The sequence below is a fragment of the Pogona vitticeps genome, chromosome 5 (assembly GCF_051106095.1).
Source record: "Pogona vitticeps strain Pit_001003342236 chromosome 5, PviZW2.1, whole genome shotgun sequence".
Taxonomy (NCBI): Eukaryota; Metazoa; Chordata; class Lepidosauria; order Squamata; family Agamidae; genus Pogona; species Pogona vitticeps.
The window spans coordinates 172,524,548-172,552,097 of record NC_135787.1 but is presented as its reverse complement, the minus strand read 5'-3'; the positions used below and the strand labels follow the sequence as shown (position 1 = coordinate 172,552,097).

The 27,550-nt window shown below is 38.8% G+C and overlaps 1 protein-coding gene across 16 annotated transcripts in view; it reads left to right on the top strand.

Moving 5' to 3' along the window:
- Positions 1 to 27,550, top strand: part of MYBPC1 (myosin binding protein C1) — a 121,627-nt gene that overhangs the window by 79,174 nt on the left and 14,903 nt on the right. For 14 of the 16 annotated variants that reach the window (XM_020800479.3, XM_072999989.2, XM_072999988.2 and 11 more), the window contains 13 exons: positions 271 to 437; positions 1,512 to 1,674; positions 3,337 to 3,443; positions 3,942 to 4,075; positions 4,654 to 4,813; positions 5,388 to 5,492; positions 7,116 to 7,304; positions 8,998 to 9,132; positions 14,929 to 15,045; positions 19,263 to 19,433; positions 20,273 to 20,361; positions 22,344 to 22,539; positions 25,664 to 25,803. In XM_020800479.3, coding sequence (XP_020656138.3) covers positions 271 to 437; positions 1,512 to 1,674; positions 3,337 to 3,443; positions 3,942 to 4,075; positions 4,654 to 4,813; positions 5,388 to 5,492; positions 7,116 to 7,304; positions 8,998 to 9,132; positions 14,929 to 15,045; positions 19,263 to 19,433; positions 20,273 to 20,361; positions 22,344 to 22,539; positions 25,664 to 25,803 — 1,873 coding nt within the window. The remainder of the gene's footprint in view (positions 1 to 270; positions 438 to 1,511; positions 1,675 to 3,336; positions 3,444 to 3,941; positions 4,076 to 4,653; positions 4,814 to 5,387; positions 5,493 to 7,115; positions 7,305 to 8,997; positions 9,133 to 14,928; positions 15,046 to 19,262; positions 19,434 to 20,272; positions 20,362 to 22,343; positions 22,540 to 25,663; positions 25,804 to 27,550) is intronic. The other 2 variants (XM_020800478.3, XM_020800480.3) reach the window with 1 other exon arrangement.

The window sequence follows — 27,550 nt, the reverse complement described above, 5'->3', positions numbered from 1 at the left end:
TACATGTGGTAGCCACTTCAAGTGATGTGTCAGTACCAGCTCTTCACTGGTATGTGAAATTCTAAACATCCCAGATATTCAAATCTAAATGTGAAATGTGAATATGAATACAGTATAAGAAATTATTGTGGCAGAAATACAGTAACTTGTTTGAATTCCCTCTTTATGGGAATGTTTTCACTTATCTTAGCCACCTCCCTTACCATCTTCCTTTTGGTGTAGAATTATCAAGTCACTACTAATTCTTCTTCTCTTTAAATCCTTGATTAGGTTTAAAAATGGTGTGGAGCTGCCCCTGGATGGAAAGTCTCGATACAAAGTGAAGGTTGAGGGTAAAAAGCATACTCTGATAATTGAGGAAGCAACTAAAGCTGACAGAGCAACTTATTCGGTGATGACAACTGGGGGACAGTCAGCTGCTAAACTAAACGTTGACTGTGAGTAAAGAATGGTTCTCTATTTGTGCTGGAAATTGTGCACATGATATACCTGTAAACTTTACTCATTACACATATAAGAAAGAAGCAAGGGGATGCCACTCTTCCTGTCAGTAGTGGTCGGCCTTTTGTGTTTTCTGTCCTGTCTATCAACTCTGTTAAGAGCGTGAGTCTTACGTTGTTATCAACAAAAAGCCCCCATTTTCTAAGAAGGACGTGTATAGATTTAGAGGCATTTTCTTGCTATATTTATCCATAGAACTTATAAAAGTATGTTATATTTAATGTTTTAAAGTTGGGATATTTTGTACCGAACAGGAAGACAAGCAACTCTTGCATCTATTTTTTTTTTAAAAAATCTTAAAAGATAGTAACTGAAATCTCATTCAGGTTGGCACAATATAAAGTTAAATCTACATAAGTGTGCTGGCCGTTACGTCCAGATACACAGTGTCACACAATTTGATTACATAATTGATTGTGCTGCTCACATCACAAATGCTGGGTGACATGCCTGTAAAAATGCTTTGTGGATACTTTTTCTGCCCTGCTGCAATTTTTCTTCCAGTTTTACAGCTTAGTGGTGTGTATGCATAGCTCTACGACAGGATTATAGTCTATGATTTTCATGTGCAAAAGATCAGATGCATCAGTTACTTGTTCTCCTTTTTTAATGAGGAAGTTACTAATATGTCAAATCTAACGGGTTGTTTTCAAGCTCTATCATTTATGGTAAGTTGGGTGGTAGGAGAAACACTGAATAAAGAGAGACATTGAAGTATCTGGAATTTGTGGGATTTGTAGGAATATATATTACTGTTTGAGAATTATTGCCCTAAAGAATTACTGGGTGAACCTACATGAGACTTTCCCAAGGCTCTGCATCTCTAGAGGCTCCAGCATGTACTGTAAAAGCCCACTGGTATTGTTGGCTGGGGACATCTGGCAAACATAGCCCAAAGCAGTAACCTCTTTAAGCTTGGGTCCAGGCCTGCCAATATGCATTTCAGTTCATCACCATCAACTTGTGATAAACTGGCACCACAAATTTTGTCTCATGTTTTATTTCTGAAGTGAGACCGTTGAAGATCCTGCATCCGCTGGAAAACCAAACTGTGAGGCTTGGCAAAGAGCTGTCGTTGAAGTGCGAGATCTCTGAGAATGTGGAAGGCAAATGGTACAAAAACGGGCAGCTGCTTCAGCCCAGTGACCGTATCAAGATGCATCACAAAGGAAGGTAGGCACCCAAATAGGGCTGGATAAACTGAAACGTAATCCAGACAAGACAGAGAGGTACTTCTGGTCAGTCGAAAGGCAGATCAAGGAATAGGGATTCAGTCTGTGCTGGATGGGGTTACACTCCCTCTGAAACCACAAGTGCACACCTTGGGGATGTTCCTGGATTGTTTCTAAGCCTGGGTGCCTAGGTTATGGCAGTGGCCAGGAGGGCTTTTGCACAGTTAAAACTAGGGCACCAGTTTCTTGTGAGGTCTGATCTGGCCAGGTTGACACATGCCCTGGTTACATTTCAGCGGGATTACTGTAACACGCTCTGTGTGGGGTTGCCTTTGGAAAGTGTTCAGAAACTTGAGTGAGTCCAAAATGCTGCAGCCAGATTGTTCACTGGAGCTGGTTACAGGCAACATGTAACAGCCCTTTTACCACAGCTCCACATCCGTTTCCGGGCACAATTCAAACTCCTGTTTTTGACCTATAAAGCCCTTAATGGTCCAAGCTATCTAAAAGATCACGTCTTCCTTTATGAGCCTGCCTGGGCATTAAGATATTCAGAGGAGGCCTTTCTCTCGGTCCCACCACCCTCACAGGAGCATTTTGTGGGGATGTGGGAAAGGGACTTCTCTGTTGCTGCTCCCAGACTCTGGAATTCCCTCCCATAGGAAGCCAGGCTGGCTCCATCTTTGCTGTCTTCCCGCAAGCAGGCAAAGACCTTTCTTTTCCGGCAGGCTTTTCCTTAGTGACTGGCAGTCTGAGAGAGGTTTTGTGCTCTGCTGCTTTTTAATGTGTTTTTTGTATTGATTTTATTTTCCATTTTAAATATGATACCTGTTTAATTCTTTTTAAATATTTGTACAATTACTGTTTTTAACTTTTGTATATTGTCCTTTTAATGATGCGAGCCGCCCTGGGTCCTTTTGAGAAGAACGGCAGGGTAAAAATATTTTAAACAAACATTTTGCCGTTCAGACTTCAAATAGGGTTTCATGGACAACATACTTAATTTGATATTCTCAACAAGTGTGTTTCTGTCATTGTATTTTCTTTGGAAGGGTATCTGTCTAGCAAATGATGCTTCTGGAAGAACAATTTGCCTACTTTGTGAACATGCATTTTCTTTACAGTGCATTATAATTCCATTTCCCAGAGCCATTCTTTTTAAAATAAAGACAACCTATTCTGAAATTCCCAAATTTCAACAAGCACTCATTACAGAGCTTTCTGGGGAAAAGGAAAGGGGAGCTGTTCTCCTCCCCCCCTCCCCTCCCCAATTTTTGCGCTACTGTCAAAATATAGCTGAAATGAAAACAGATTATTTATTGGTGAATAAAACAGCTCTAGGACAAGAAGATATTTTAGCTTTTATTTAGAATTAGTTCTTCCTCAAGTGGACAAAGGTGTCTCATTGCCATAGGATGAGCTTTTCATCATTTCTGATTCTTGTTCACTTTCTTCTTTCATATTTCATCCATTGTTTGTCCCAGGAAACTGCCAAATTCTATACAGCTTAATGTCCTTTTCTGTAGATATTAAGAGTTTCACCTACTCTGTGTTGTCTAGGTACCATACCAGACCCTCACAATGCCTTGCAATCCAAATGTTGGTTTTCTTGTACCTATGTTAAAATTTTGTACTAGGTTAAAAAAGAATAATCTTTCCACAGAATCCATCGACTGATTATCGATAGTGCCCTTGTTGATGATGATGGTGAATACATGTTTGTTCCAGATGCCTATAATGTTAACATCCCTTGCAAAGTCCATGTTATAGGTAATTTCTTTGTGCCTCTTTTGTTTGATTTGTAGGATGTAGTCTTTAATATTCAGAAGCAGGCCTGCACAGATCACAGGTATAATCACAGTCTTTGAGGTTCCACTGGACCACTTGGCATTTCCCAATGTTGGGAAGTACCAAGTTAGTAATTGCACACATGTTTGGTTAAGCAAACAGCAGCTGTAGCCCCCACCATCCAAATATTTATCTTTTTCCAGTGTTCTAGTTCAGGGCTGTCACAACTGCTATTTGCTTTCATAATGTATTTATTTCTGCAGATAGTACTTGCTGGCTGCAGATGTTAACATTTGTTATTTTTATTCTGAATCTTGGTTTATCAGGGTTTATAGGTTTTTAGTTTTAATTTTCTGCACTGTTTCAAGGAAGCTTTTGCTGAAAAGCAGCCTATACATTTTTTTTAAAAAAAAATAAAAATAAAAATATTAGGAGATCAGTGCACTTTCTGATGTTCCTTTTATCATGGCAATTCCTCAGATCCTCCTAAAATCCATCTTGATGGGCTTGGTGAAGACAATACAGTGACAGTTGTTGCAGGAACCAAGTTACGTCTTGAAATTCCTGTTTCTGGAGAACCTGCTCCAAAGATTATGTGGAGCAGAGGGGACAAGGTACAACCGTGATTTAGCATCGCATCTGTAGTTTGGTATCGCCTTTTAAAAAATAATGTGTTCTGTTATATTTTATAAGCAAATGTGTGTGGCCAAGGCAGAGCACAGAGTGATTTTTGCCAACAGAAATCATAGCATAGCTTTGAAGATGGAAATATGTATCTTCTGGCCTACATGAAATAGAAAACACTTTTATAATTGTGGTCCATCTTGCTCAGTACTGTCTATATGGGTTAGTTTTATACTAATTACGGTATCTATCTTGCAATGCTTGGCAGTGACTTTCTCTCTCTTCTCCAGCCTTATCTGAAGATGCCTGGGATTTTTCAACCACATTTTGCATGCAAAACATATGTTTGAAAAGTTAAAGATACTGACAGTTAGCTTAATGATTGTAGCACTATGTAATCTCTTATTCCAAAATCACTTATTAGTGTGTATTACTTAGGATTCTGTATGTATCTTAAAGCTACCTGTGCAAATTCTTTATTATCCTAATTTAACTGTGATCTGTCAGTATCCCTAATATCAAATCTCTCTCCCCCACACCCTCACTCCTTCTTAAAAATAATTCTTAGTGGCTTATGGATCCTTCAAGCAGAATACGGGCAGAGAATTATCCAGACAGCAGTTGTTTGGTGATTGATTCAGCTGAAAGAGATGACTCTGGTGTCTACCGAATAATGCTAAAGAATGAGGCTGGAGAAGACACAGCTCACGTCAACATCAAAGTGGTTGGTAAGTGATATTAGTATGAGTCTTTTATATGCTTAATCCTTGCTCTATTACTTATAATTTTTCTTCATCCTCTCAATACACAACATATTTCAAAGTTCTTAGCTTTACACTGATTTTTTGAATTAGGCTAAACAATTGAGAAACAGTGATTTTTCCCAAGAGAACTCCTTTTGAATAGGGATTATTTAGCCTAATTTCAACTTCATTTTAGTGTTCAGAATCTCACCATAGTTCAGTGAAAGTCTAGTTTTTCCTCAAGCACAGGAGTATATAAAAACCTCTCTGCTTTATAGATGTCGTTAATGTTGTTAAGTACTGTACTGAAAAGTCATTTTTACCTTATGGTGACCCTAAAATAGTTATCAAGGCATGTGAGATGTTCAAGGAGTGTGGTCACCTCCAATGAGTTGCTAGGGCCAAGCAGGGCTTTGAACCCAGGTCTCCTCCTTCCTAGTCCAACACTCTGTCTACCGTACCATAATAGTCTTGCTGTACAGATAGATGAGCAGTTTTCTGAGCAAGAAGTATAAAGATTCAGACAAAACAAATGTACTCTTTTTTTTTATTTCAACAGATATTCCTGATCCTCCGGTGGCACCCAATGTGGTTGATGTAGGTGAAGATTGGTGCATAATGAACTGGGAACCTCCAGCATATGATGGTGGATCCCCTATTTTAGGTACATTTAGCATTCATATGGATATTTTGATAATTAGTAGAATCAGTAGAAGCAATAGAATGGGACCTTCTGTGCTTGTTGAGAATCACCAAGGGAGGCTAAACCTATTTTGCCTGTAGTTTAAATGTTAGGAAAGATGTGTTAAGAAACCTTAAGATAATGGTGCAGTGGTGAAACTGGTGTATTGTAGCCAAAACTGTGCTCATGACCCAAGGTTCAGTCTCAGGTAGCCAGCTCAAGATTCACTCAGTTGTCCATCCTTCCAAGGTCAGTAAATTGAGTACCTCTTCCAGACTGAGAATTGGTTGAGAACCAGCAAAGAGAGTGTAGGTGTCAATGGGCAATTTTTTGCAATGGAGGAGAGGTGAAAAGTGGTGTGCCCCAGGGATCTATCCTGGGACCGGTGCTTTTCAACCTGTTCATAAATGACCTGGAGACAGTGGCCCAGTTTGCAGATTACACAAAACTTTACCAGGTGGTGAAGACCAGAAAGGATTGTGAAGAGCTCCAGAAGGATCTCTCCAAACTGGGAGAATAGGCAGCAAAATGGCAAATGTGTTTCAATATAAGAAGATGTAAAGCAATGAACATTGGGGCAAAAGAAAATCAAAACTTTATTTATCAGCTGATGGGTTCTGAGCTGTCTGTGATGGATCAGGAAAGAGATCTTGGTGTGCTGGTGGACAGCTCAATGAAAGAGTCAACCCAGTGTACAGTGGCAGTGAAGAAGGCCAATTTCATGCTAGGTCTCATTAAAAAGGGGGTTGAAAATAAAACAGCCAGCATTATAATGCCATTGTAAAAAAGGCTGGTAAGGCTGCACCTGGAGTATTGCATACAGTTCTGGTCATCTCTCTTAAGTTTGCATGTACTTTTAAAAAGATCCCCTGGAATACCACATAATAACAAGAGGGAGAGGAGAGCCAATGAAAGGTGGATATTAAAATGTTTTTTTCAGATGTGTGTGAATACTTCTCAATTGTTATGCAGTTAATTTTCTTTTAGTCTGTAAGTGAAAAAGGCAATAAATTACATTTACATTTCTGGTCCCCACCTCTCAAAAAAGACATAGTGGAACTGGAAAAGGAGCAGAAGAGAGTGACTAAAATGATGACTGGTCTGGCGCACCTCCCTTATGAGGAAAGGCTACAGTGTTTGGGGCTCTTTAGAGAAAAGGGGTCTGGTGGGGACCTAATTGAGACATATAAAATTATTCAGGGGATGAATAAAGTGGATAGAAGGAAGCCCTTTTACCTCTCATGCAATACTAGAACCAGGGGACATCCACTCCAATTGAGTGTTGAAAGAGTGAGAAGAGACAAAAGAAAACATTTCTTTACCCAGCGTGCTGTTAGTCTGTGGAACTCCGTGCCACAGGATATGGTGATGGCATCTGGCCTAGATGCCTTTAAAAGGGCATTGGACAGATTCCTGGAAGAAAAGTCCATTGCAGGTTGCAAGCCATGATGACTTTCCTTTTTCTGCAGAATGTAAGTGGTGTTTTAAAAATTCAAATATCACTATGTTGCCCAAGTCAATCAAATAATTTCAGTTTTTTTCAATTTCCTTACTCCTGATATGTCACAAATTTGAGGAAATATATCTCTGCACATTTTTCTTTAGGATACTACATTGAAAGGAAAAAGAAGCAAAGCTCTAGGTGGATGAGGCTAAATTTTGATCTTATTAAAGAAACAACATTTGAGCCTAAAAAGATGATTGAGGGAGTTGCCTATGAAGTCCGTGTGTTTGCCGTCAATGCCATTGGTACCTCCAAACCAAGCATGCCCTCAAAGCCTTTTGTGCCATTGGGTGAGTAACTGATATACATGTGTTTAAATAAACTAATTATTTGAAGAATACTTGCAATACTCTTCCATCATGAGATTAAGAGTAGTCGTTTTTTAAAATTAAATTTTCTATAGTTTGCACAACATTTCTTTGTGCAAAACTATTTTCAAACCTCCAGAACATGGCCAAACAGCCCGAAAAACCTACAACTATTTTCAAAATATTTTCTTTTCAATTTATGAAAAAATGGAACTAGTATATGCTAGCAGGAGCTAGTATAGATTTGTACCAGTTGTACAATTTATGTAATTTTCACAAAAAAATATTCTTAGAAATGTGACCTCTGTTTTTGAGATTATACAAGGCTGTCTACCTCACAGGTGAGGAGAAAATAAAAAAATGATAGTTTATATCAATTAAAAAACAGACAATTTCTGAAATCTATTTAGTTCAATAGTATTATATATTGTGAGTTTATTGTCCTATGGAAGACGTTTACATAGATTCAGAACTGAAGAAGAAACACACCATATTTAAATTAAAATGGCACATCAAGGCTCCATGGAATCAGGAAGCTATGAGACAAAGTTAGGTCATGTCACCTTGGAGGTGCAACAGACACAACAACTTTCCTACATTTTGGATTCAACCAAAGAAATGTTGCTTTTACCAACAGATTGGACTGATACAGTACCAAAAATAATCTCTTGTTCAGATTATACACTGTAGATTATGGTGATAATGAAAGAATAGTTTATGATGGATAAGGGATACCATTACATCCCATATCCTGTATGACAGCAATCTGTTTTAGAATTTCATGGTGTAAAAACATTGTTACTGAATTAAATGTGTGCTGACCTTTATATGGTCCATCTCCTTTTTTAAGGGCAAACATCCATACAATGCCCTTTATTGCACTCATGCTGCTTATTTTTATGTTTAACCTATGTTTATGATTTTTTAATTCATGTGTATACCACCCTGAGACTCCAGAGAATAAGGGTACAACCCTAACTAGTCAAGATGGCTCAGGTCTGCTGCATTGATGCTTAATCCGATGAGGTTATGCTAAATCCAAACCCTTCCTAGTTTGAGGATGTTGGATATCATCACTTCCTTTATCCCTGTCTTAAATTTCTGCTAGCATAATGGCTGAGTCTGGGCTGGGAAGGGTATGGATCTGGCATAATGCAGGTCCTTCTCCACCCCCATTTTAAAATCTGCCATCTGATATCAGTCAGCACAACAGTTGTGTTGGCAGATCCAGTTATACTAGTAGATCTGAGATCAGTCAGTAGAAGGAGGTTGTGCTGACACAAGGGCAGTTATTTTAGCACACAAAGTTTCTGCCCATTCCAAACCCATTACAGCCAGCTCATATTTGAGTCTGGGTTGTACTGCCAGTGTTCTATGAAATATTTTCAAACAACAAGTAATCACTTTTTATGGTTGCTAAACATTGTGCACAAGTCAGACTGAATATCTTCCAACAGGTGTATGTAAAGTTCTTCTTCATCCCAATAAGTCTCAGAAATATAGGTGGCTAGTTCCAAGAATGGCAATGATGTGAATCCCTAAATCAGTTATACTAAGATCCAGAAGAAGGGATGAACCAAACAATATGTAAAGTACTTCAACAAGTGGGCAGCGATGCAGTCAGACCCTAAGGTTGTATCACTAACCACAGATGTTGCCTTTCATTGTTTTTTAGCTGTCACCAGTCCGCCCACCTGCCTGGCAGTTGATTCTGTAACAGATACTACAGTTACCATGAAGTGGCGGCCACCAGACCAAATTGGAGCTGCAGGTTTAGATGGCTATATTATAGAGTATTGCTTTGAAGGAAGTAAGTAGCAGTCATTTTGTGCTGCTTCAACTAGATGAGATATGGCCTTTTCTAACTGAGAAAGAATCAGATACAAAATAAGTGAAGATTCTCTGAAGCAAAGTTTTGAGGTTCTGTTGGATTTAGTTTCTAAACTGTTGTTCACTCTGATTATAAAAATACTGGTCTTCCATCTTTAGCTCTCCTTCTAGATCAGTGGTTCATCCTGAAACTCTAGAGAGTATGTATTGTATTGCTACTAAAATGTTAGGTCTGCCTGCAGTGACATGACTCTTCTGTAACTGAAAAATAATGGAAAGAGAAAAAAATAAAAGGAAAGTTAGGTATTTGTTACAGTGGACCCTCGACTTACAGACGGCTCCACTTGCAGACTTTTCAAGTTACAGACTTCTCTGGTCGCAAAATTTAGGTTCGACTTGCAGCCAGAGAATCGATGTACAGACCAGAAAAAACCCAAAATGGAACAAAAATGGAATAAAAATGGCCGGTTACAGGACTAATCGGTTTTCAATGCATTGTGGGTCAATGGAGCCTCGATCTAAAGACTTTTCGACCTGCAGCCACCGTTCCAATATGGATTAATTCCTACGTTGAGGGCCCACTGTAAATATGTTCAGTGTAGAAACATGAATCCCCACACAGTGCTATTTTATGTAATCAATCCTTCTATATGCATGAGGTCAACACAACATTTGAAGCTGACCTGTTGAATATTGATGTGTCCAACTAGTCTTGTGAATGCTTCATTGAAACAAGCAGCAACATATCCTGGTTCCAGATTCTGTGAGAGTTGTGATCAGAACAAAAAGCAAAACATTTCAAAGACCAGTTCAAAAACATCTTAGAACACTGTTAATATGTTCCTTTCACTAGGTTAAGGAGTAGTTATTTCATGACTTGCTCCAAAGGCAAATCTCATGGGTAACAACAGTAGCTTATATTTTTCAAGAACCATCTTTAACTAGTCTTTTTGAGCACCAGTTCATTTGAGTGTTTTTAAGATCCTTAGTATTCAAAGACAATATTGGTGAATGTCCAAAAGTAGCTGCCATCAGGCACCAAGAAATGAAAACAATTATAAACTGTGTTTGACAATATTTGTCTGATTAATGAAAGCCTCTCCGTTCATAAACCTTAGGTCAATAACCTGGTATACATACATCTAGAAATCAATCCTATCAAATTCAGTGTGGCTTACATATAGCTCACATTTTGGATTGCTTGTGGTATTGTCTGGTGAGAGCTATTTCCTGGTGATCACATGACATACAGGAAACTGCGAACCAACTTGACTCTGATCCATCCCCAAGCTGGGGTATTATGGTCCAGCAGCAGGGTTACTCTTTGGGGAAGGGCAAGCCACAGCAATTCCTGCACAGACAGAAGTGTTTAGGGAGATCGTTCCCAGCAAAGCAATCCTTTTTAGTAAAATCAGATGTGATCCTTCTTGCCCTCTGATCGCACCCTTAGTTTTAAGCAGACCTGCATAAACAAGTATAGTATTGTTCTGTATACATACCCATAGTCTTTGTTTACATAACAGCTTATCTGGAATAGAAAATGTAATTTTTGTGTACTGACAGGCAGAAGCTGAGCTGATGACAGAGCCATCATCTACAGAGCCTGCCTGAATAAGTATTTATTTCAGAACTGGCTGAATGTGGACTGGACTACTTAAAGGAACGAAGCTGCCTATATTATACATTGAAATTGTCAGTGTGTAAATGTTGATGAGATCTAAAAAACCTTGATCATTTGCACATACTGAACATACCACTCAAGAGCCCTTTTTAAGTAGGAACAGCTACTGACTTGAGGAAAAGAACAGCAGACGTTGGCATAACCTAGAATGAGTGAGGAAACTGGATATATTTTCATTTCTGAAATTCTATAACTTAGCACAATAAATTGCACTAGAGTAGGCCCATTTAAACCAATGGATTGTATGGAGAAGTTAATTCACAATTTATTCAATGGGCCTAACTCTAGTGTGATTTACTTTTAAACAACAGGATTTCAGCCACTGTGTGAGATGCAAAATCCAGTTTATTTGGGGAAGTATTTTTACCCATTTTGTGATACCTAGAAAACAGCTCTTCTAGGAAAAGTACAAGAGCAGAAAATAATTGTGCTACAACCTCCAAAATCCTATTAGTTAAATGCTCCAGTTTAAATCTTAGCAGCAAATTACCTCAAATTAAGACATCAGCATAGGCATTTGTTGTTATGTGCCAAATCACAGAACTCAGCATGCAGTTGAAAATGCCGATGCTGACTTCTTAATTTGTGGCAGTTTGCTACCGAGATTTATACCAACTGCATTATGCCAGGCATAAAACCATAAAAGAATTCCAGTCATAAAGTTAATTTTACTTGATACAACCCTATATATGTAGTTTACACTCCATGAAGGCTTGGCAAGACAGTGTAGTTCACATTCCATGAAGACTTGGCAAGTTGTTTGAAAAGTATCTCTTTCCAGAGTTAGTAAATGGAACACATTATGATCTGCACAGGAATGACAGACATGTCTAGGAAACAGGTTATAGTCTACGGTTCCAACTTTGCAAAGCTTGGAAAAGTTACTTCGTGGGACTGCAACTCTCAGAATACTCCAGCTAGCAATATATATATATATATATATATTTAATGCAATATTTGCACATCATAGGCTCTGCAGAAAGTTTTCACTTAATGGGATTCAAAATCCTCTCCCTGTTAAACATCTATTGCCATGCAGGATCATTTCTATATACTGAAAATAAACCAAGAATCATATGGCACTTAAAGACTCACAAGTTTTATTTGGAATCAGTTTTCATAAATGGCATTCTATCTGCATCTGAGAAACTACAATGGTAGTACCAATGAAGTGCCTTTGCCAAGTAAAAGAGGTTGGTCTTTAAGATGTCACAAGTCTGACTGCTATTTTTATTAAACCAGAATCCCCCAAACCAGCTACATTAACAAACTTTCACTAAGCTGCATAAATATTTCCAGAAATAAGAGCTTAAGCACTGGAAAAATGAGGATGAACACATTCAGAGGTGCATTATTGAAGTCTACCCAATGCACTTTGAATATATTACTCTTTGTAGCAGACCAAATAGACAGCAGGTTGTTCTTCGTGCAGTGAATAAAATGCAAGAATAAATTGGTGTTTTATGGTTATCAGTGGGCTGTATTTTGTCTATTTTTGAAACTGGCAGACTTTAGCTTGCTGGAAAAGTAAACTTGCCAAATATTAAGGGAAATCTAAGGAGTTCTGAGCAACAATCGCCAAAGTGACATATTTTAGCCATATAATATGTTTTATGAGCTGGTCACCCAACTGTAATAAATAAATTCATTCATTCATTCAAAGTGACCTAAAGATTGTGCTTTGGCGAATCAAAGCTGATTCACATCATAGAGGGAGGGAGGGAGGGAGATAAGTAGGTAGATACTGATGTTGTGAGGAGGGCAACATCACAGGTTGATTCTGGTCATCATAAACTGATGTTGTAAAAGTCCTGATATTAATTAACATGATGGTTTTCGGCTGCCATTAGAAATACAGTATGACTTATGAAAAGCAGTGTTGATTCATAATCTCAAGACATGTAAGGAGGAGCTTTCATGAATAATCTACACCCTAATGAAAGCAACTTAGCTTCTGGTAATAGTGACACACAACCACTGCATAAATAGTCAAGGTTGTATGCATTGGATGTTGGCTGCTTTTCAGGGAACAATCACAGAAAGAAGTCTGAATCCAGTTAGAATGTGATAAGCCTGCTGGACAGTAAAGATAAAAGTTGTGGGAGGGAATAATAAGTCTCCTGTGGAACACCTAAGGATTTAGTGGATCAAATGTCCTTGTGTACCTGTCGAACAGAGCCAATCCTTTACTTTTGTCTTTCAGATAGGTTTAAAAGCATTAAGAAGATATCTCAAAATGACAGCCTGCCATTTTGATGTTACCCACCTTAGATAAAATACAGTAGTGGTGTATTTTACAAACAGATGTGTGCATTCTGTATATTCTACTTATGCTTTGCATATCTAGATATACAATTATATATTTGTATATATACAATTAATGCAACTCATGTATATATGGTAACGTTTTGGAATGAAACTTTCTTGGGAAAAATACTTCATGTTTACTGTATCTCATGCTCTGCCTTGTCTCCTTTCTTTACTCTTTCATTATCTGAATATCTCTGTTCTTCATCTTTCTTTCCAATCTCTTTCCCTCAACTAATTTTGCTACAAAATAATATTTTGCCTGGATCTCCAGGTATACCTTCTTTGACTGTCAGTCTTTCGGCTATCAGTTCTTCAGTTCTACCTTTATTCTCTTCAACTTCCTTATCCTATCAATTGTTTTCTATTTCTCAGTTTTTTCTTTCCCTCCTGTCTATTGCCCTTGAATGGGGTATTTTTTAGGCCTGCTTTATTCACATGCAACATTTACGATAGAAAAAAAATATACAGGGTGACTTTGGCAAGACAGGTAGTTACCATGGATCCTTAATGTAAGTGAAGAAGATGGTCAGTTTTCAGGGGAACCAACATTGCATCCTGTCTAGATATACGTAGATAGGCCTGAAGGATAAAGCTTTGATTTGGTGGCACAATCAGATTTATTGATTGTTTTAATTCATTCAGTTCCTTTTTCATTTACAGTGTCAAGAACTTAAGGTTTTGACAACAGAAGGTAGGGAAACAAACACCTACATAATTTGTGGCTCCCTATCCTTCTCTGTGAAAACATTGGTTTGTGCCCTTCATCATACCAACTCTTAGCCAGCAGCCTGAAGGAAATTTTCCCCTTCTCCTCCCTTTGCATTCCTCTATACTGGCTGGAATGGTTTCCCAGCCCTACAGAGCAAATTTTGGGCCTGCGAGAGGAACTGTAGTATCAAAAAGGGATTATGCACATTGATTCTACTGATAAAAGTACGTAGTTCCCTCAGTGGATGTATCCTGTTGGATCCCAGTTACTGTAAATACAAAATAGGTTACTGTAGATTCATTTTACACAAATGTGCATGCATGCACAGATATTTGAAGTGTGCAAAGGACACAGAGGTCTTCTTTAGCTAGTCATCATAAAGAGAGCTCATTACCTGTTTTGTATTTCTTTTTCTCTGGGCCCAACATGGAAAAAAAAAAGGGGGGGGGATAAGATGGCACAAAATGACCAAGTTTTTATCCCATGTATTGAGCCAAAGAGTGAGGTAAAATATGGTTTGCTCAATCCAAGCAAAGTCAAGAGCCCTTTGCCAAGTAATGTTCGTTCTCCAAACACATTATTTTTCTAGTGTGAATTCAAACTGCAGATATACCTATTAAGAACAGATACAGGAAATTCAGTATCAGCGTTTTAACGGAACATGAAACAAATTTGCACTGGGTTGTCGTGAGCTGAGATTGCCAGCTGACTGCTCCCGTGTTCTAATTTTCCATTTTCTGCCTACTTAATAGCCCAAGCCTTTGTTAGCAGTTAGTTATGCCAGTAATCTCCGGATCAGCTCTTTTCTATTTCTTCTAGCTTTCTCTTATTCTGGACTACACTTTAATCTTTTCTTTCTGTTAAATCTTCTCTTTGGATTTCTTCTATCTTTTTCCAAAATTCTCATCTGTCTCAGTTTCTTTCTCTCTCTCTTTTCCTCTTTTCCTTTCTCTCTCTCTCTCTCTCGCTCGCTTTCTTTCTCTTTTTTCTTTCTGTCTAGGTGCTCATTATATCAGTCAGAAAGGCTCTTTTGCCTGTGACTGTAAATCCCCATGTATGCTTTCCAAATCATTTAGGTCCCCAGGCACCCACTACAGAGGGCATGGGTGACAGTGGTGGTGGTTCAGAGAAAATTAATAGTGAGGAGGCAGACGGGGGCCAGACGCAGGCTGAAGAGAAGACACCCAAACCCTGTGAGTGTTCAGCACCTCCTTTTTCTTTCTTTACTTTCCCCTCGTTTCCTTGTGCTGTTTCTCTTTGCTTGGAGTGTCAGTTTGACAGAAGCAAAAGAGAACACCAAACATCTGTGGGAATCTCAAACAAACACATAAGCACATGCTTATACCAAATTTTGGTTTTGTTATTTTTACCTTTTCCTTCATCTTCCCAAAGCTCCTTTTCAAGGTGCAGTACATATTTCTGTTGTATTATACTTACTAACAGTGAGTACTAACTACTCACATATTTATTGGCTGTGTGAAAGTGGGTGTCTTTGAATTAATTATAATGATGGACTCTCATAAGGTATTCCAGCAGACCTATATGATGGTGAATTTCTGGAGGCAACTTATGATTGGGAAGGTAAAGTATACAATATAGCTATTTAAACATTCTTAATGAACTCTTTCCCCACCTCCACCAATAATAGAATAATGAAGTTTCTAGGGAGCACTGACTGCTATATATTTCCGCAAACGTGCCATAAAATTGAGTTAACTTTGGAAGCCTTCAGGCAACTGAATTTATTATACAATGGCCCAAGTTATGTTACTTAGTTACATTGGTATAGCACAAATGGTGCAACTTTTGGAGGTGAATTGCACCAGCCTAAGAAATCACTATAGCCATTATTAGTTCTGTACTGAGTTGTATGACTCAGTACAGGACTAATGTATATGATGGCAATTTACCACCAAACGTTATGCCATTTTTGTAGATATGCAAGAGGATTTTGGCCAATATTTAAATTTTAATTAATGAAACACTTTATAGGTACTATTTTGCGCTTTAAAAAAAGCAACCCTGTGAGGTAGGTCATTATTGCTATTAATTCCTGAATAAGAAACCATCTTAGAAAAAGTTGTTTATAGCTGAATAGGTTTGGAACCCAAGTCATAGATGTGCCCAAATCTGGTGCTTTACCTACCAAAGCACATGGGCTTTCTACTACAACAATAGGAATTTATTGATTTGTTTGTTTCAATTTTTACACTGCCCCATTAGTGCTGCCATTCTCTGGGTGGTAAGGAACATAGTTTGTTTCTTCTACTAAGCGCAGAAGAAACAATTAGACATCATTTGTATATGGAAATACACTTTTTGAAGAACTGATTGAGATCTCTATGTTTATATCTGTAGAAAATGCATGATTAAGAACTGACTTATTTTTTTGGTGACTGTCTGACTGAAGGTTACATGCTTTACATACCACACAGCTAAATACAGCTTCTATTTCCTTTAAAGAGGGGTGTGTACGCGCGCGCGCGCACACACACACACACACACACACACACACACACACACACACACACACACACACACACACACACACACACACACACACACACACACACACACACACACACACACACACACACAGGTTGCTTCTCTTTTTCAAATATGAGTATTTTTGGTGTTAATTGTACAGCTGCCCCCTGCCGGTAATCTGTTTATATTATGAATTGCCACTTTTGGAGGTTTCCAGAAATGTCAATTTGCTATTTCTTCTTTCTTTTTTTGCCAGACAAAACAAGTCTCTGAAAAAGGGCCAGGGAGCACAACACATTTTGACTACTCTTTCCTTAAAATGCCTAGCAGTTTTCGAAGAAATAGATGTGTTATCTTCTGTTTTAGCAATGACAAAACCAAAACAAATACAAAGTATTGTGTTATCCTGAAGATAACACATTTATTTCAGTGTGATTTTTATGGATATATCCAAACTTTTATCTGAAAAAGTAAATTAAAACATAAAAGCTCACACTTAAGTGTGCCTCAGTATGTTTATTTGGGGTGGGTGGGTTTGTTGTTGTTAAAATGATTAGTAAAAATGCTTTAAGAGACATGCATTAAAATGCAAAACACAAAAAACCTCAGTAATTGTCTTTACAAATGGCAGTGATTAGACAATATGTCTTTTTAGGATGATATTCTGCACAAGCAGAGCCACTTCCAAAATCCTACCTCTAATACACATAAATCTGGTATCATCTATGTATGAGCCAGAAAGTGGGGCCAAAGAAGCTGAAGCTGATCTTAAAGAGTTTGGGCAGTAGAACAAGGCTCACCGAAGGCCTTGTTCTAAATCACTGAAGGCTTTAAAATTGCAAATTAGCACTTCTGAGCTGAAAAAGAAACATATAGCCAGGGTAACTAACACAGAATTACTATAATGTGTTCTGACCATTCACCTGCATAAGCATGTGATGTTCCCAAGCTCATTTCTGAAATCAGTGTTACACAGAGATTATAGTAATCCAAACTGTACAGAACACTAGTGTGTATCAGTGAGGCCAGGCATCCACATCAAAGCATTTTTACCGCACAGTATGTGTGTTGTGCAGTTGGATCACTGGCGCTCAAGTTTAAATATCTCCTCTTCTTTATTGGCCAAAATCCTGTTGTGAGTTTATGGCTGTGTAAGTTGCACACTCCTCAAGCACTACTAGAATACAGGACTTATGGCAAGAGTTGCTATATATTGGGATGGACTTGACAGCACACCACCACCACCACCACTATCATCATCATCATCAAATGCAAAAACCATAGGTCATAGTAACATGTTGCCTCTCATTAACAAGTTGTTGTTTGAGTTCCAGGGTGTTCACTTGATTGCAGTATCAGGCACGTGCCTAGGAATTCAACCAGCACCTCGTTAATGAGTGGAAATTTCCCACCAATATTGATACAATTTTTATCATGCAAAACGCAAATTAATAATGGGATTTTGGGCTACTATGTTAGAGCAAGGGATTATCATGTGACCCACATGAGCTGCCTGTAAATTTTTCAAGTTCCTTTGCTACCGGATTTGCTATTGTAGTGCCGGCAAAATTTGGCTTTAAAACATGGTAAAGGGACGAGGATCTTGTTTTTAAGCCAGATCGGACTTCTGGAAGCCTTGCAGTAGCATGATCACTTTCAAAAACAATGGCCACTGCCACAGATCAGACAGCATGATGGCTGTCAGGAAGGATGATTGCGCTGTCTGGAAAGGCCAGTGTGATGTCCTATCACTCTCCAGAAGTTGCCCATCCTTACAGCTAGAGACTTTAAGCAAATCTCACTGTAAAACAGCAGGCATTTCATCTCTGCTGGAAGTAGACTGAAGCAGTTCATCTTCTTTCTATGTAATGTTGCTGTGATCTTCCAAAGACTTATGCTGGTGAGAAATCCATTCATCTTCAAGTACCTTCTGTCAACCAGCCTGCTCATAATCTGTTATACTTTTTGGTCACAGAAGCATTATTACAGGCCAATCCGGAAACAAGAATGGCCAAATATGAAATGTTCACCTATGTCCGCTTGCCATTTGCACATCAGTGTGGAAAGCTGCTTGAATCCCAATGAATTTTCCCACTGGTGCTTTCCCACTTGTTGCATTCATTCTTGTAAATTCAGAGTACAGTACTTCAGCAGGAAAAGATCAGGCTACATTTATATGGCATACAACTGATAAATAAGTTTCCACTTGTATTGTTGGGTTGAAGATTTTTGCCCTATAAATTAATAGTGAAAAACAAACCACTAGTGATAAATAAACCATCTTGATTTTAGTACCCAGTAGTATATCTTTACAGTATATGCACAGAACTGAATTAATTTTTTTATATATTTTAAAAAAAGCAAACTCTGTTCTGTCAGTTGTTTAAATAATATATTTATTCAAATTATTTTGCTTAAGAATCTGCATAAATCCATTTAGCATACATACTGTTTTGTGAACTATGTTTGGCAGACGTTTTATGCATATATTTTTTGAGAGGGACATTTACGTGCTGGAAATTCCATTTGCACGCAGCAGTACTCAATCTTATAATTATGCATAAAGTTTACACTGCAAATAGAGCAATTCAGTAATGTGGGAAATGGACTCTTCTATAGGATTATAATCCTAGTCAATCTACTTTACTGTGTGTTCTTTTAAATTAACAGTACTGTATCCACAAGTGAGGCTTTAAAGTTGAGAACCTATCTCATCCTTAGAAATGCTTGGTTCTTGTAATATGCATTATAGTAAGAACTAGTGACCGCAACTATTTGTACCTTGACTATCAAGATGCAAACACATTTGAAGGAAATGAAATCAATTCAGCTTCCTACACTTGAATAAAAAATAAACATAATTCCATATCAAATATATAATTCCCAATGTTCTTTTTCTCTATTTGCTTTTATCCTGTTGTAGCGGAAGAATGGATTGTAGCCAATCCAGACAATCTTACAGACAAAACCAAATTCACCATCACTGGACTTCCAACGGGAGCAAAAATCTTTGTCCGAGTAAAAGCTGTGAATGCTGCTGGTGCCAGTGAACCTCGGTTGCATCCACAACCCATTTTAGTCAAGGAAGTTATAGGTGAGACTGTCATTCGCCTGCAACTCATCTGAGCAGCACAGAAATTACTGTATCTGAACCTTCTTTAATTAATGCATGCATGCATCTGCAAGGAAGCCCCTCCAGCTATTTAAATACCAGTCTATACTTCCTTATTTTAAATGTGTACTTGTGGATAAGATTTGAGTGGATTATTGTGTTTACACGTTGTCCCTCCAGATGTTTTAAACTTAAACTCCCATAAGACCTAGATGTTATGACCAGTAGGTCAAAACATCTGGAGCAACAAAGATTCCATAGCTCTGGTTTAAATAAAGATTTGCTTTGGGAGAAATACTTGACTTAGCAACCTAGTGATTGGACTTGAAGGGGCAACCTCACACATCAGACATGGCAGCCAAAGCAGTGATGCAGATTGGAATTGATGGCATCAGTGGCAACTGATGACTCCAGTTTGGGGGGCTGTAAATCCACTTTGGGTTCTAGTGTGTGCTTTACAGGAGCTTTTCAAGATGCTGGACCCTATCCCCAGAATAGGTTCAGTACCTTAGATAATTCCTTCAAGGCATAGACTAAAACCTAGAGTGAATTCACATTTGAGTAGTTCAAATCTTTGAGGTTTTTCAAACATTGTTCCTCAAATTCAACTATGAAAATACTTTTTAGAAAATTTAAAGGGGCCCATTCAGATGTAGCAATCTCAGTTTAACAGACCAAGGTTTATTTTAAGCCTGTATAATTGCCTCACCACCCCCTAACTTCTTTCAATGGCAGTTTATCAATCAGTATATGAAATTGGGATTGGATCTGTTTAATTAGAGATAATAAAAAACAATTTCTTTTTTAAAAATAACCCTAAGAACCTCCGAAGATCCGCTTGCCAAGGCACTTAAAGCAAACCTATGTTCGGAGAGTTGGAGAAGCTGTGAATTTGGTTATTCCCTTCCAGGTAAGGAAAAAAAAATATTTTAATAGTTTAACAGTTGTTTGTACAACTGCTGTAACATACAACAATGAACAGGAATTAAATAAAAGACATGTGGACATCCCATAAGGTCTTCTAAAAAGCAGCATCTATTACTAGATTTTTTCAGACTCTGTCTATGTTAAATAGTATGAGTGTGGCAGCACTCACATATGTTATTATGCTGTTGTAAGGATTACTCAGATAACAGTTTGTATGACAATCAAATTAATCACATTTAGGCACCCTTGAGATCAGTGGAACATATGTTTGTCATAACTACATCTTTATATTGATTTTAATGAGGCCTAGAAATGACAGAGCCGGAACCTGGAGTTTAGAGCAGAGGCCCCCATTGTATTCAGTTAAGTAGGTCAGGTTGAGAGCTGGTCACTGATCCAAGATCATCCACTGGGTTTCATGAGGACTTGTCTACATACCACTACAATATTCCAGTTCTACAAAGAATTGTGTTATAACTTGTTCGGGATTCAAATCGATGTATGTGGTACATGTCGAACCGTTCATGGGGGAAAACTGTGGAACTGGAACTCTCAGAGAGAACATACTGTACATGACTAGTCTGTTTATAGTAAATCGTTGACCAGGCCTGTCAGTCAAATGAACAGGACTAAATAAGTTTAAGTCACTATGAACTGGATCAGCCATAACCCTGAACCTAAAATTTCTATATGTGCATCCAATCATGCCATTAAGCTGCTCCTTGGTCTAATTTTCCTTTTCCTATATGCCTAGATTCTATGTATAATTTAATATCTACAGGTAACCAAATGCCCAAGACCAATATCACTAATTATACTATCATAATGAACCCTTGGCCGGGGGGGGGGGCAGAGAGAAGAAATATAATAAATGGCATGTTAAAAATGTACCCAGAAAAAAAAAACTAAAGCTGTTAAAAGCTCTCATATTTTGATGACGGTGACCTAGTAAGGCCTTCTGAAGGCATGCCATTTTGTTGACAAATTATGAATGCTTTCATTTTAGCTTTATAAACACCTCCTGGTCCTGTGCTGCCCTGGTGGTCATTTAGATGTTCACACTTTCATTGTGCAATGTTTGGAAAAGTGATTATCTGAATGACTGTTACTTTTTTACACTACAGTTCCCAGCATACAACAGTGAACATGCTTCCTCCATAATATTTTGGCTGAAATCCTATTGCATTTATCTAGTGTAAAGTTATGCCTGCAGACATTTCCAGGGAGTTTCCAGGGAGTTACACCTAGGCTGTCTTGCACTTTATGCTTGATTGCACAACTGACTGAAATGAGCTGCACAACATGCTTTCAGAACTGCTTGCTAGATATGATGTCTATCTTGGTGTGAACTGCACAATGGCTTGTGCAACATCCAGGTACACAGGCATACCAATGCAACAGGATTTTGGCCTTTGTAATGTTCCTCAGTTCTCACTGAAAACCTGAATGAGAAAGGAATTATGATGAGTGAACATGGTGCACATAATCGCAAAAATGTTGAAGAAACTATGCAGAATATTCGAATTTCATTTCAGAGGCATCACAAGAATGGGAATGCTGGACGTATGTTTCCTGTCCTGTCAGAATAAATGTGAGATCAAAAAAGCTTTAAAATGCAGTTTAAATCATAAGGGCTTGTTTTCAAAACAATCTGGCTTGAAAATAACTAATATCATAAGTCTGAATGTGTTGCATTTATAGTTATAGTTCAGTAAGCAGCTTGTTGAATTCAATCTGCAATTCTCTTCTCATATGTATATTCATATTTAAACAACTTCTTGAAGTATAATAATAGTAACTCAATATAATGTGTCTCTTACATCTGATGAAGTGGACATGTCCATGAAAGCTCATATCGAAATATAGCAGTTAGTTTTTAAGATACTATGTCTTTGTCTTTCTTTTTTATTTTCCTTCTGTTTTGGTTCAGTATAATGAGTGACATGGCTTTTTCTTCTCATGCAGGGAAGACCAAGAGCTAAAGTGTCCTGGAAGAAAAATGGTGCCCATGTAGACAAGAACCAAATTAACATCCGGAACAGTGAAAATGACACTATCATCTTCATCCGAAAAGCAGAACGCATCCATTCTGGGAAATATGATATGAAAGTCAAAGTAGACAACTTGGTAGACAAAGCCTCAATAGAGATTCAAATAGTTGGTATGTCCACAAATTTGAGACACATAAGAATATATTCTCTTACTGTAAAATCATGGCAACCCCTTTGAGGTTAGGTAAATATCCCTATAACTGGTCCGATGATCTTCCCAACAGTAGAATCTCTGTCTTATCTAGATGTTCAGTTTGTTGACCTCACCCAGTGCATTTTTGATACCAGGTGGTGCTCAAGGACCCACACAGTTGAACTTGCAGATGAAGAGAAGGAGAGAGAGAGTTGTGTGTCATCCTTGTATTGATGGCAACAAGCTCCACATCGCCGTATGACTTCTCCCAATGGCTTCATATAGATATTAAAAAATCATGGAGGAAATGGCTGATACCTGGGGAACCCTGTAATCAAGATCTCAAGGGGTGGACAATGCATCCCCAAACTCTACCACCTGGGATAAATCTTCAAGGAAGGACTGGAACCACCAAAGAATGGAGCCCCTAGTGCCAAATTTCAATCACTGTCCCAAAAGGATAATGTGGTCAACAAAGGCAGTGAAAAGATTCAGGAGGACAAGCAAGGTTACACTCCCCCTTTCATCTATCATATCTAATATTAGTTCAGATTTATTTTGGAATGACATAATATTTAATAGCAACATGGGTAAATCAGAAGGTCGACAGATAACATTACCTCGATTGAGAGCATGGGACAGATATCACACATGTGGGGTGTATTTCCCCTATAATGGCCTTTCCTCCACCTAATAATGTACCTCCCACTACCTGTCACCCATGGTATGGCCCAGCTCTCAACAATTTTGTCCATGGTGAAAATCATATATCAGTCAACCCTGAGTGCTCACTGGACAGATCCTGAAGCTGAGGCTCCAATAATTTGGCCACCTCACGAGAAGTGTGAAGATGAAAGTGTGAAGGCAAGAGGAGAGGGGGACGTCAGAGTATGAGATGGTTGGACAGTGTCATCAAAGCTGCCAACATGAGTGCTCACTGGAAGGACAGATCCTGAAGCTGAGGCTCCAATACTTTGGCCACCTCATGAGAAGATCCTCTGGAAAAGACACTGATGTTAGGAAAGTGTGAAGGCAGGAGGAGAAGGGGACGATAGAGGATGAGATGGATGGACACTATCATTGAAGCTACTAACATGAATTTGACCCAACTCTGGCAGGCAATGGAAGACAGGAGGGCCTGGCGTGCTCTGGTCGGACATGACTAAATGACTCATTTCGTTTCGTTTAGTCGTTTAGTCGTGTCCGACTCTTCGTGACCCCATGGACCAGAGCATGCCAGGCCTTCCTATCTTCCACCGCCTCCCAGAGTTGTGTCAAATTCATGTTGGTTGCTTCACAGACACTGTCCAACTATCTCATCCTCGGTCGTCCCCTTCTCCTCTTGCCGTCACACTTTCCTAACAGACTAAATGACTAAACAACAACAAATATATATATGAACTAAACAAATTATCCATGTGTTGTAACAACGGCAGTTTCTTTCTTTCTTTCTTTCTTTCTTTCTTTCTTTCTTTCTTTCTTTCTTTCTTTCTTTCTTTCTTTCTTTCTTCTTCTTTTTTATTTTTTAATTTTTTTTTCCTTCTGCAAATCCTAGGTTTCTTGTCAGGATGCTAATTCTGCCCTCTTATTTTTCAGTAGCTCTGTTTTGGCTTGATTTGTCCTCCCTTGAGTTTGCCCTCCACTTGAGTTTGCTATGAGAACAAATGATATGGCCAACATACCCTCCAACTTTCAGTTCCACTACACGGTGCTCCGCCCCGTTGTGAATTCACCCCTCCATGCGTGTGCGACTCTGCCAGCTGCGCACAGGGTTCTGTCATGACTGGAACCTAATGCGATCGCTGCACAGAGGAGGAAGACAGCTTGCACGCAGGGAGGCAGAGATACGCGCACGGGCACGCCCAGCTTAGAAGAAACCTTGGATATGGCCAATACATATGTATAAAAATTGGCAACCTAAGTCACTTCAATGAGATCTAGAGTCCAACAATAAACCCTAGAACCCAAGACCACTTGGTTTAAATGGATGCCTGAGTTGCTTTCCATGCCAGAATGGTTACTTCTCTTACAGATGAACCTCCTGCTGTGAACCTTATGAAAGCAGCAACAACAGCAGCAGTAGGAAAACCAGATGGGTTTCTGCCAACCCCCCTGTCCAGGTCTTTTGCCTCCCCCCCCCCACCATTAATTATATTGTTCTGTATTGTCATGTTGCAAGATGCCTTGGAAATCTAATTTTATCTCGTAGGTAGGTAGGTAGGTAGGTAGGTAGGTAGGTAGGTAGGCAGGCAGGCAGGCAGGCAGGCAGGCAGGCAGGCAGGCAGGCAGGCAGGCAGGCAGGCAGGCAGGCAGGTAGGTAGGTAAGTAGGTAGGTAGGTAGGTAGGTAGGTAGGTAGGTAGGTAGGTAGGTAGGTAGGTAGGTATTGTGTCTGATGCCCAAAAGGGCTCAGGGGAAGGAGAGCACAATTACAGAGGCACAGAAACCATCTTATTTTGCTACTGAACTTCTTTCTGTGCAAAGTCTGTAACAGCATCTTGTATTCCTGTGCTGGATCGGAAGGGCACTAAATTGGGGTAGTAGTCTATCTGTCCAAGATCAAGATCCCTCATTCTATGTCAATATATACCACATCTTCCACAACACATTTTGCTCACAGTATTCATTAAAAAAAATTCAATTGCTACAGCTGTAACATACCGTTACATTAATACATCATAATACTGTACATCAATACATGATACCATTACAATTCATGTTAACCATTTTTTTAGAATAGGAATAAGGTATACCAATGGTCAATAACAATGTCAGATGGCCCTTAGATCCTTTAATATTACCCATTTGTGGTGTAGGAAATGCACTTGTCTTGCAATAAATCAAATGAAGGAAGGAATAAATGCAGCACAGTCCCATTTTGCAATGCACCAATAGAGAGTAAGGTCAATGATGGTATAAGGGAGTGCAGAAGCCATCTTAAAGGTCTTTTGTTATCGGGAAGACATAATCTTGTCATAACCTTCAATAAAATAAAATAAACTTCTCTGTCAAGAAAAGCTGAAGTCTGTGAACAACATGAATTATGGAAACCAAGCAAGATGCAATGTAAAGAAATATTAACAGTACTAATATTTTGCCACAGATCGTCCAGGCCCACCTCAATCTGTAACCATTGCTGATGTCTGGGGAGAGAATGTTGCTCTGGAATGGAAGCCACCAAAGGATGATGGCAATGCGAACATTACTGGTTATACCATTCAAAAAGCTGACAAAAAAAGTATGGTAAGTGTATTTTTGGAGGTGGAACATCAGTGGGCAGGACTACTAGTTGTCATGTGCACAGTTGACTGGAAATGCTGCTACTATTTGCAACCACATGCTTTTGCAATAAAAGCCATGTCTCATTGAAAAGCCTTTTCAACTAATACAAAGGCTCTCAGAATGAATTCAGACCTTGGAAAAGTTACTTTCTTGGACTGCAACTCGAAGACTCCACCGGGAGATTCTAACAGCTGTTGCCCTCCAAAATCAACTTTTACAAGTTCCAAATGAAGATGACCACCCTTGGCAGTATGTTGTCTTTGTAACTACAAAAATTCACTGCATCTGTAGGAGCACTACATATTCCCTTCTATTTCTTAGTAGGTTCACAATGTCCCTGGAAATTTTCAATTACAGAGATCATTTCATTTGCACACTTTTTGCAAGGTAGCAGTATTTGTTACATTACATCCATTACTACTATTTTTTTAATAGTGGTAATGGATGTAATGTGAATCCAGATTATCCTTTGAATCTTACTCTGAACTCTGAAGTAGCAAATTACATTCATAATATTGGGGGGTCACATTTGGATATGAGATACACATTTGTGTAGCAAGAGAGAGGAGGAGAAATCTGAGAGGTCTGATGTGAGAATCAATTTCTCTCAGCAACGTTTTTAACAGATGACAAGCATTACGTTCTACAGCAAGATCAACTCTGGTATTTATAAATATGTCTTTCATCTAAATATGGGTCCCCTGATGATTGTGCAGACTAGAAAAAACAACTCAAGGCAGTCAGTATTAAAGCAGTAAGATTTCCCAAGAGATATGGGTGCTAGGGCAGAAACAGCAAGAATTCAAAGCAGCTGTCACATCATCAGCACAGCAAATAATTGTACTGTCCTCCAGGTCAGTTCACACATTACAGTTCAAGAAGACACCTAACATGGTGAGAGGAATGTGGTTGATATGTATCCTGAGACTGGGGGTTTGGTGGTAGTTGCCTCCTGAGCGTGAGTTCAGTGCAAACCTCAGTTTGGTGCCCTGTAGTGTACAGACAGGACCTTTGGCAACTTTGATTGATAGTGTCTAGTTATGAGTCTGAAATATGATCTCATAGCTCTGTTATTGGTGTGACAAACTCCTAGAATCAAACTCTGCCCACTTTTGATTCTAGCCACTGCTGGCTCCAGCTCTCTACGTACCATTGTGTTGTCATGTGTTCCTCAAGAAATTATTACCCTCCCTGACAGTAAGGCTCTTAACAGTAAAAGGGTTCCCCAAACAGTAAAAGGGTTCCCCATTCCTGATTTGTATGATTTGTTGTTTTCATTTTCCAGGGAACTTTTGGGGAATAAGGCAACCCTAAGCATTAAAATGAACAGTCATGCTCTTCCAGCTGGCATGATTCAAGCTAACCTTTCCAAACTTTGTGCTCCCCAAATATTTTGGACTACAAGTCCCATAACTACAGCCAACTTGGGCTTTGGGGCTGAGGATTATGGGATTTGTAATTTAGCACATCTGGAGTTTGTTGACCCAGGGATGGCTGCCTCAGAACAAAGCAGTGAGGGAAGAAGCATCACCTGATTAGCATAACGTCTTTCTGCTCTGCAGCTCTTAAAGTAAAGGATACCCTGTTCGGATGAGAAACCGGTAGGGTTAATTAATTTTTTTTTTATTGGATTTCTATCCCACCCATCCAGACCAAAGGTCTACTCCGGTTGCCCTAGGCTAGAAGTGTTTCATTTTTCAAAGCAAGA